At 51.4% G+C, this 10,776-nt stretch overlaps 1 protein-coding gene across 1 annotated transcript; it reads right to left on the bottom strand.

Annotated features, from left to right (window-relative positions):
• Nucleotides 1–2,295: 2,295 nt before the first annotated feature.
• Med10 (mediator complex subunit 10) lies at nt 2,296–8,302 on the bottom strand. The gene is made up of 4 exons (XM_005356697.2): nt 8,121–8,302; nt 6,490–6,573; nt 4,515–4,617; nt 2,296–2,801 (listed from the first exon to the last, which is right to left on the bottom strand). Exons 1-4 carry the CDS (start codon nt 8,240–8,242, stop codon nt 2,703–2,705), a joined length of 408 nt encoding a protein of 135 aa, XP_005356754.1. The 5' UTR covers nt 8,243–8,302; the 3' UTR covers nt 2,296–2,702.
• Nucleotides 8,303–10,776: the final 2,474 nt, after the last annotated feature.

Genomic DNA, 10,776 nt, shown 5'->3' with positions numbered 1-10,776 from the left:
GGGTGGAGGGGAGGGCAGGGGGCACACAGGGAAGGGGATGGAGAGGAGGGCAGGGGAGCACAGGGAAGGGGATGGAGGGGAGGAAGGAAACCAAAGAGGGGCAGCCGGACCAGAGAAGACCAGCAATGTGACAGTAGTGGAGATCCTCACAGTGGTACCCCCACCAATCTGCTGCTCTGCTGACCCCCGATTCTGAACCAGACAACTCTGCAAACAAAACCAGGAATCAATATTCTATAAGTGGCCTTGTCTTCGCGGTCCGTGTTCACAGTGGCCTCTCGTCTTCAGCGGCACCGGCTGCCATCCTTCCTGTTCTCATTATTGCAGCTCCTTCATGAAAATCAACAGCCACAACACTCCTGCCACCTCAGCTGTCTGCAGCCACATCACACTAATGGCCAGTCTGTCTCCTCCTTGCCTTATAGCTCATGCTGCGAGTTAGGGAAATTACATAACCTGTGCACCAGCTCAGGCTGACATTGTCTGGTGCTGTGGGACCCACACAGCATCATCCTCAGCTCCCAGGGCCAATGCAATGTCCAGTCTGTGGGCTGGCTAAATGTGTGGTCTGCAAAAAGACATTCATGTCCAACAACATCTGTGAGCCAGGACCAGCACCCGCTCCGGAGAAAGGCGAAGAGGGCAGAAAGGCCCTTCCATCTCCTTGTCACTGATGGTTGACAATAGACACCAGGAACAAGCAAGCGCTATGGAGAGAAGTGGGCTCAGTCCTCCCTCTGCCATTCTGTGTGGGCATTCTCCCTGAAAGCAGTCCCAGGTGGAGCACACGACCCTGACTGAAGCCTGCAGCACCTCATACCTGGCCTCCAAGCAGGCAGCAGGCAGCAGGCAGCAGGCAGCAGGCAGCAGGCAGCAGGCAGCAGGCAGCAGGCAGCAGGCAGCAGGCAGCAGGCAGCAGGCAGCAGCCTGGCCCAGGAAAGGGCTACAGTTGGCCCTTGGATTCCACCAGCTCCTCCCACATGCCTAGATGTTTACAATGTACATGTCTGCATCCCATCTCTGTGTTTACCATGCATGTACCAAAAGAAATGACCCAATGTACGGCTTTTGAAACTGTTTTCAAATCAGTAATGGCAGAGCCTGTATACCAGGTCTTAGCGGTGTTGTGGGGTGGGGGGGGGGGGGGGGGGCTAGAGCTTTGACATTCATTCACTTGGGGGTGGAGTATGTGTGAGGAGAACACACCTCACCATCCAAGGAGGGAATTCAGTCCTTCTCATGCACATTTTTCCTTCTTGAGCATCAATGTGAGCATCCTGACCAGTGTGCTCTGTTTCCCTCCCCCACAGGCTCCCTCGTGCGCTCTGCTCAATCCTAGCTGCCCAAACCAAGCTGGCTGCACCTTCACTCATGACCTCATTTTCTGCATGCAGTAATGAGGTTTTCACGCAGGTACCAGTGTGTCAAGGCCATCTGCAAGGATCCTGAATTCTCAGGCTCTCACAATCACTGCCAACCACAGTATTTCCTCCCTCCTAGCAAACAAAAGAAAAATATTGTCTCTCTACAGACTTGCATTTTTGCTGTCCTCTGTCCAAACCTCTCAAACTCCTGAGCCACCTGCCCTGGGAAGAACAAGACAGATACAGGCATGAACAGGCTGTGTCTCAGACGCAGCAACACAATGAGACTGGACACAGGCCACCAATGCCAGACACTGCATGGCTAAAGCTGCCAAGAGGGCATGGGGTGGACTGAGTGGTGGTCCCTCAGAAGTATGTCCACCTGAGCTCTATAAACATGACCTTACTTACAAAAAGTGTCTCTGCAGATGTCATGTTAAAATCTAGAAGCTGAATTATACTTTTATGACCATAACAAATATATCTGTACATCTGTGAGAAACAGACCTCCTCTTTAAAAAGCTTTGTTACACATCCTCTCCCTAAGCAGGCCCAGCAACACGAGGCGGAGAACTAGTTAACCAGAGCCTCGCAGCCTGCCTTACACATACAGCCGCATGCCCTGCTTGACCCTCCCCCAGCCCACAGGTCCCCTGAAGGGAAGCAGAAGCCCCATGGTCAGGGGGTCCACCCACACTCCACAGCTGAGCAGCACTGCTCTATAGCACTTTCCAGTACCGTGAGCAGTCTGTTCTTCAGCGCACTCCTGTAAGAGAGAGACTGGGAAATGGGAGCGCCCAGCTGGATAGCTTTTCCTACCTAGACACCTGAAAAAAATCATTGTTTTATGAACATAACGCTTGAGGGAATTAACAGGTGACTGTTCACAGGATACGCTGTTCTCAGAAATAATTACATGGAATGAGCCATGTAAAACTTAAAACTTTATTCTTTCTAGTTGAAACTCATGAAAACAATTGCATTCTTATGCACCACATCTGAAAATGTGAAATATAAAAGCCAGTTTTGTCTCATGATACTGTAACAGAACAGAGTACATAAGCAGAGAACGTCAAGTAGGATCCCAATCCCACGTCACATTTCAGCAAGGCTGTCCTCCTGCCTGCTTTCCCCAAAGGAAGAAGAGACCACCAAGGGTCTGTGAGTTGCAGGACAGCTGGGCACAGCTCTGCTCCTCCAGTCCGCGTCCCACAAGGTCAAGAGGATGGGAGCTGGAGGTAGGCGCGAGGCCAGTTCACATGGCTGGAAGGCAGCGTCGGCAGGCACAGCTTCTCACTGATCAGTCCGGCAATTAAAGGGTGTGGGGTCTTCACACACTTAGGAGGGGGGGTGATCTTCCCCCCGAATGCTCCGGTACTTGGCCATGTCTTCTGGAAATACTTTAGAAAGTTCCTGAATCAGCAGGCTTTTGAATTTCTACAAACAAAAATAGCTATGTCAAAAAAATCCAGGTTATAGACAACATGGCCCCTCCAAGGAGCCCACAGTCCCCAGTGGGCCACCCGCAGGGATGCAGCCAATCACTGGAGTGTCTGCAGATAAGATATTCCCGGGTCAAGAGCGCTCTGGAAGGGGACCAGGTTTTAAATGACTCCTTCCCTCCAGCCAGGTGCTCCCCACAGAGGAGGTGACTTCCACAGGGCTAACACTCAATGAAGCAGTTACTCACTGGAATCACACGGAGGTCACGCACGTGTGCAAACACCTCCTGAAGCACGGGAAATACATCATCTACTGCAAACGCCACAGTTCTCTGCCACTCCTGTTCTAACATTAGTTCTACCCCAGTCTTAGAAGCTGTCCAGTGTGCCTGCACCCCAAGCCTCCACTCTATGAGTCACAAGGTCAAAGTCAGGAAGACACACTCTGCTTCACTACAACGGAAAAAAGTTCTCACAAGTGTTAACTGGTGCCCACTGGGGGCACACAGGCTGCAAAAAATGTGCCTTAAGACTGCCACAGCTCTCAGGTGAGAACAGGCACACAGTGCCACAGGTGCACAGAGAAGATTAACCACATGGGCACCAGCAGTGGGCACTGCACTCTAGCGGCCCAAGGCAATGAAACTAAGATGCTGGTGGGACCAGAGGCCTTAGCCCCAGGGCAGTCACTGTGTTTCTGCTGTGTCCAGGAAGTCCTCAACCCAAGCTGACAGGAGACATATGCATGGGCTCAATGCTAAAAGGACCAGCCCCACTTCAGTGGCCTATGGTCTGACAGAAGCCATGCTCACTCCTGCCCCTCAGCTAGAGCCTTCTGAGCACCGGGCACGCCTGCACTGACCAGCACACAGGACACAGCACACACCAAGACTGGCTGATAATGGGCAGGGAGTGGGCAGTACAGGGCAGACGTGTGACCCTGGAACTTAACTATCAGACAGAGTGGACAGTGAGTAGAGAAAGAAAAATGGGCACTTGAGCCAGCACCCTGGGGAAAGAAACTTTCAGGAAGGCCTGTGAGCCTCTCAGAGGAATATGACCAGGCTGACAACAGAACAAGACAGGGCCTGGAGGCTAGCAGGGAGCCGAGAAGACACTAAAGCATAAGGTGCTCTCACTGCAGGCCACACAGTGCATCCGCTGGAGACCAGGCCGGGAAGGTCCAAACAGAAAAGTGAGCACTATCCGAACCACAGTTCAGTGACCTGAGAGAGAAAACTGCAGTTCACACTCAGGGCACAGCTCCCTAGTAGGGGCAAGGGGGCCAAGCTCTCTGTGGGAGTGTCAGGGAGTTCCTAGGGGTCTGAAGGCAGATGCTAGAGACCACATAAACCTTCCAGGATCCTCCACCTGCAGCCCGCTGACACAGAAAAGGCCTCCAGTCAGGGTTGATACAGAAGATGTCACCCAAGGAAGTCAAATGGGAAAGCCACACTGAAAGCCCCACTGGCCAGGGACACCACCAGACAAAATGTAAGATGTTAATCTGTTTCCTTGTTTGTCACAGGTCTGTGGCTCGGTGACATTCAACGTAACTATTACACATGCCAGAAGTCCCACTGTGTGGCAGTCATACAGCCCACAGAGACTAACAGCAAAGTCCGTCAGCCACGCTTACTCGCGACACGCTGCCCTCCCGCAGGGCGCACACACAGTGGGCACGCTGACACGACGGCCTTGGTCTTACCTTCATTGTGTCAATCTTCCCCTTGACTTGCTCATTTTTGGCCAGAGCCCTCTCCAGGCACTCTTTGGTGTAGAGCTGGGGATTTCGACCTTGATCGATGTATCTGCAAACAAGAACATCTCCGTCAACTCAGCTGACGCACCTAACTTTTTTCTGGAAAGTAGGCAAGGACCAAAAAATAAAGTCCAGTAGACACGGCTTCCGGTCTAGGAAGCAGCTCTTCCACTTAGAACTAAGTCCTCAGGTTTCTCCAAGCATGCACCTCTATTTCTAGTGCCCGTGAGGCAAGAAATGATCACCTGGCACCCCTGACAGCACAAGCCATACCGCACCCCCGTACATCTGTGCAGCACTCACCACTCACAACACATGTGCACAAAGAAACAAATGCACACGGGCTTCTGCCCTTAGGGTCCTCAAACAGCCCATACGATAAAGACGCGCTTGAGTGTGGTGCAGCTCGGGCCTGGGACGTGGAGCCTGACTGCTCACACGCTGTGTGAGGAAGCTAACAGGAGGAGTGGAGGGGCCACGGAAGGGACACCCAGCATCCATCTGGTGGAGATGGTGTTCTCAATACACTGCCTTATACACACCCCAGTGACCTAACACAGCACGGTGTTTCCAGCTATTGCAAGACAATACAACTACCCTAACAGTGTTAACATGTTTAGCCAAAATGCCATCATATCCTGATGTCATGAAATCCACTGCCCACCATATCCAGATTTTACCAAGAACAGACTACCTGGCTAGTTCTGTACAGTGGATAACTCTGAATCATTCAGCTATATTCAGGTTAATACTCATTAAATTGGCCTTTATTTATGACAAACGGCCAAAATACCAATTTCTAGAATTTCAATTTGGTGCTTTTGTAGTAATGTAAAGAAAGCAGCAGATTCTGGCGACTTTCTAAGCAAATGCATTTCAAACAGAAGAGCATGAAAAGGTGCCATCGCATGTGTTAAGTAAGCAAGCGGCTCCTCAACTGCGGGGTGGTTGCCGTTTTCTAAGACCCAGAAGTTGAACTGCACAAAGGCAAACACTGGGCTGAAGGGGAGGTTATTTCACCCTTGCTCTGGACAGCCCACGTGCCTATCAGTGTGCGTGAGCCAGGTCATGGGAGCCTGTGTTCCTCCCAGTGCTCACAGCCCATTCGAGAAGACGCTGGAGCATCTGCTCCTGGGAGCTCACGGGCCACTCTCCTCTCAGCCACTGCTGTGGCAGGTCTACAGGACTCTCTGGAAGATAAATGGCCCGCCACAGCCACCAGGACTGAGGGATTCCTCCTCCCAACAGGAGGGACCACCTCCCAGGTCCAGGTCACCACAGGAAGCTTCTTGAACAGACGAAATTATTTTCCAGATGTCTGTGGATATATTTTTTTATTTTGTGTTATAGCTCACACACAACTCTCATTTTGTTTGCTTTTGTTTTCAAGACAGGATTTCTCTGTGTAGCCCTGGCTGTCCTGGAACTCTCTGCAGACCAGACCAGACTGACCTCAAACTCACGAGAGCTGCCTGCCTCTGCCCTCTACGTGCTGGGATCAACCTGTCCACCACCACACCAAGCCACAGCTCTTTAATTCATAAATTAGGAGCTTTCTCTCCACTGAACTCAAGAAACCTGTTTTGATATACTTTTAATTTCCCATTTCCCCAGCACTCGGGAGGCAGAGGCAGGCGGATCTCTGTGAGTTCGAGGCCAGCCTGGTCTACCAAGGGAGTTCCAGGACAGGCTCCAAAGCTACAGAGAAACCCTGTCTCGAAAAACCAAAAAAAAAAAAAAAAAAAATTTCCCATTTCCATGTGACTCCATTTTCAACAACACAACCCTGGGGTGACACTTACCCTTTTTTTAAGCCCACTTGTTCACTACATGCCATGAGACAGGCATTCCTGTCTGCTTCTCTCGCACGCCACCCTCACACCCACATTCAGAGCCAGCAGAGACCCACAGCCATACTCACTCAAAGACTTCCAGAGGCACCATGATATCGTGCAGCTGCTGTCTGCACTTGTCTATGTCCTGTAAGCCCGTAACAATAAAGTTCCTGGGGAAAGAGCAGAGGGGTGTGGGGTTAGCTCCGAAGACAGCACAGGCACAACCCACACACAGCAAGGCTCACTGGGTTTCAAGTCACGGTGGTTAAAATGGCAAGGTCGGGGACACTGGGGCAGATAACTGAGGAGACAGTGGGGTACGAGATAGCCACACTAACTAGATAAGAGAGAGACAGGGCCCTGGGAACAGCCACAAAGCCGGTCTCAGCAGGGTCTAGGCAATGCTCCAGTTTGCCTGCATCCCACAAAGCCCTCCCTGAGGAGGAGTGCAAAATATCACTGCCCTCTACTCTGGTAAACACCTAGCCTTGCCCTCAGCTTTAACAGACTCAGCTGTGGGTATTGTGGGTAAGGATGGTTTCCAGGGCAGTCTCCCATTCCAGAACGGGGATTAGGGGGATGGGGGATCAGAGCAGATTTCCAGGTCCAGACACTAGAGGCAGGCCTTGCCTTTCTGCTGAGCTGGGTATGTCTCCGCTGGGGGTAGCTCTCTTCTCCCAGCCTACTAGATGAACCTTGAGTACCTGCTTGCTACACCTGCTCCCTCATGCTAACTTTGAACAAAGACAGCTGCAGTGGCTGCCTCCGAGGGAGTCAGGAGACCCCTGCCACCCTCAACAAGCTGCTGTGCAGCTCACACCTGAGCCCTCAATTGCCACCAGATTCCGAGGACACCTCTGGATTTAATACCCTCAATAATCTTCCTTCTAAACTCAGGATGGAGGTGAAGAAAGAGCAAAGTTTTCGAGAACACATGTCGTCGGAATGGCTTTCAGGGAAGGCAGCATGGAGCACCTTGAGTAGAGGATCCACAGTCTGCAAGCCAGAAACCCACCCCTCCTGGGCTGACCTTCAGCCCCTCCCAGAGTCACCCTCCACCACCTAGCTGCGCTATAAGGCAGTGAGGCCCGCTCTTAAATATTTTGTTTCCCTGTCCGGCATCCCAAAACCAGGCTGCATGACCAGCACAAAGATATTGCTGGAAGAAAAAAATAAAATCAACCCTCTGTGCCTTCTTCCACAGCCAGGCCTATGCAGCAGGTGGCTCTGGATCCTCGGGAGGGGCTTGCTCCTCTTTAACTTAGAGGAGTGGACTCAGCCTCGCCGGCGGGGTGGGGCAGGGGTGGGATGGGAGTGTAGTGCTCCCAGCCTCCCCGGTGGGATGGGGTAGGGGATGGAGTGGGGGTGGGCTGAGGTGGGGACGGAGTGGCTCCACCCTGCCCCGTAGGGTCACAGAGGTGCCGGCGTCTCCGGTGGAATTGGGTGCGGTGGACTAGAGTGGGATGCAGTGGGCGGAGGGGTGATGGGGGTGAAGGTGGAGAGGTTCCAGCCTGCCCCTTAGGGTCACAGTGGTGCCGGCCTCCGTCCCCCTACCCCCCGCAGTAAAGTCAGGATGGAGCTACCCCACCGTGGAGTCCGGATGGAGCCGCCGCCCCAGCGCGGTCCACGGACCACACCAGGAGGCCCTAGTGGGGTCCCCAGACCAGCGGCAGGGGCTCCGCACAGAAGCGCCGACGCCCGCCCCGCCTGCACTCACAGTTTCTGGCTGAGCCCCGCCTGGCTGCTGGGCTGGAAGTCGCTGACGATGATGCCGAGCTGCCGAATGTTCTCCACGAACTTCTCCAGATGCTCCTCCAGGTGGTCGAACTTCTCCGCCATGGCCGGCTCCGCCCGCCCCTCCGCTTGCAGCTCCCAGGGACTCAAGCTCGGCCCCGCTCTCCGCTTCCGGCTTCCGGACGCCCACTTCCGGTTCCTCGGGGAGGGCGGGGTCTCCTCGAGGGCGGGGCCTAGCGCCGGGGGCGGGGCGAGGCTGGAGTCCTTGGCAGGGAAACTTCTGGGAGCGTCCATCGTGCGGGGAAATCAATGGAGAAAACGCGGCGGGTGTGTGTGTCGGGGGCGAGGAAAATAAAGCCAGGGCGAGATTGAAAACTCCAAGCTGGTACCTTCAATGAAGAAAAACAAAGACTCACCAGGAAAAGAAAAGAAGGATGCTAGAGTGAGGGGAACTTAGTCACGCACACCCTGGTGTGTTCGAAATTCGAAAGCCTGGGAGATAAAAGCAATTTTCTTTAAAAGATAAACATAAATCTGGGCCCAGTGAGATGGCTCCGTGGGTGAAGACACTTGCTGCTCAGCCTGACAGCCTGAATTCAGTCCCCAGAAGCCTACGCTGTAGAAGAGAACAGAACCCTATATATCGCCCTCTGAGCTCCAGACAAGCGTGCCTACGCACGACGTACACGGACACAAAATACATAAGCAAATATATCTAAATAGGAAAATCAAAATAATACCATGCTTTTTAAAACTGGCTGGGAGGCGAGAATCTCTTTCAAAAAAAAAAAATGCCTAAGTCCTGGCTGCTTTTCACGCTCACTTTTTAAATTAATCAAACATTAAAGAAAAATGATTTCAAACTTCCACAGACGCTTTGAGAAGCTAGAAAAGGAACATTTCCCAGCCCAGTTTAAAAGGTGCTATGACTTTGATGTGAAACTCAGTCCTGAAGGGCTAGAAGCAAAAATCTAAGTCAATTGATCATTCAATCCTCGTAAAAGGAAGGGTCTAATGGGACCGAGGAACAGGGAGAAAGGGGGTGCAGAGGGGTGTATAAGGGCTCTCATTAGTAGGGGTTCTCTGGACTAACAACTAAGAAGGAATCTCTCTCCATATATATTTCATATACATATGAAATATGTCTGTTCTCCTTTACATATTTCATATAGAGAGGGGGTATTTATTAGAATGATCTACAGACAGCAGTCAAGATAATCCAACAATGGCTGGCTGTGAACAGAAAGAGCAAGAACCCAGGAGTTACCCAGTGCATGAGACTACTGTCTTGCTGCTCTGCAGTATGCTGGAATCCCAGAGACTGCTCTAACGCCAGAGATGGAATGGATGTGTGGCACGGTTACTAAAAATCCAGAGACACGAAGTGGGGTTCAACCTGAAAGTCAGAAAAGCAAAACAGCCAGCCACTGACTCTTACCTCGACCTCAGTCCCAAATGGCGATCCTGCCTCCAGGAATCTCAGAAGGAGACTGTGTCTGAGAGCTGTCTCCTACCGTTCTATATTCCTCCCCAGGGCTGGGATTAAAGGCGTGCACCACTGGGATTAAAGGTATGCACCGCCCAGTTTCCATGGCAACCAGTGTGACTGCTGGGATTAAAGGTGTGTGTCATAATGGCTACTGGGATTAAAGGTGTGTGTTATCACTGCCTGGTCTGTAAGGCTGACCAGTGGGGCTGTTTTACACTCCAATCTTCAGGCAAGCTTTATTTATTAAAATACAAATGAAATGCCACTACATGGATGTCCTAGCAAGGTAAGATCAAGCTGTCAAAGAGAAAACATGAGTCCTTATACAGGCTTCCAGCAGGTGTGGACCAGATTAAAATTGTATCCTCCTGCCTCCAGATCAAAGACATCTGTCTCTTCCTGCCTTAAAGATCTGGGCTAGAAGTGGAGTCACCCACTTCAAATCAAACAAACAAATCCTCACCACTGCACCCTCCATTTCTGGATTCCAGTTAATTACAAATGGACTCAAGCTGACAACCAAGAACAGTGAGCAGAGTTCTCTAGATGCCCTGAACTGATACACTGAATGCACGTGTATTTATTTTCATATACGGAGTCTAATATATGATATTAGAGTGGCTGACAGGGTGTGGTCTAGGTAGCACAACATTAACTGTCTCGTGGTGGAAAGGCTGAGAATCTGGTAGTTATTCAGTCCACAGGGATGTAGGTCTCTGCTGTCTCAATCTGTTGCTGGGGTACTGGGGGATTCCTGGAGAGCCCCCAGACCTGGAGGAGGCTGAACTTAGTGCAGGCTCCAGCAACAGGAGAGACAAACTTGCCAGAGAGAGTGAAGAGGAGCAAGGAGAAAGCAAAGTTTCTTTCTTCCGTGTCATATTATATGAGTGCATGTGTCCCAGATTTACAGTGCTTTAAATGTTCCAACTAAGAAACTACCTCTGGGCAGGGGTACACCTGTAATCCTAGCACTTGGGAGGCAGAGGCAATCATATCTCTGTGAGGTTTTTTTTTTGTTGTTTTTTGTTTTTTGGGGTTTTTTTTTGTTTTTTTTTTTTTTTTTTTTTTTTTGGGGGGGGGGTTCGAGACAGGGTTTCTCTGTGGCTTTGGAGCCTGTCCTGGAACTAGCTCTGTAGACCAGGCTGGTCTC

This window comes from Microtus ochrogaster, chromosome 19 (genome assembly GCF_000317375.1).
Source record: "Microtus ochrogaster isolate Prairie Vole_2 chromosome 19, MicOch1.0, whole genome shotgun sequence".
Classification (NCBI taxonomy): domain Eukaryota; kingdom Metazoa; phylum Chordata; class Mammalia; order Rodentia; family Cricetidae; genus Microtus; species Microtus ochrogaster.
This window is presented reverse-complemented; position numbering and strand designations above follow the sequence as displayed.

Excerpts from the sequence above, each read along its gene's own strand:
- Med10 (XM_005356697.2), bottom strand. The coding sequence starts at position 8,242 with ATGGCGGAGAAGTTCGACCACCTGGAGGAGCATCTGGAGAAGTTCGTG. Across the intron at positions 6,574-8,120 it reads GCGGGGCTCAGCCAGAAACT|GAACTTTATTGTTACGGGCT; the intron begins GTGAGTGCAGGC and ends CTCTTTCCCCAG. Across the intron at positions 4,618-6,489 it reads GTGCCTCTGGAAGTCTTTGA|ATACATCGATCAAGGTCGAA; the intron begins GTGAGTATGGCT and ends TCTTGTTTGCAG.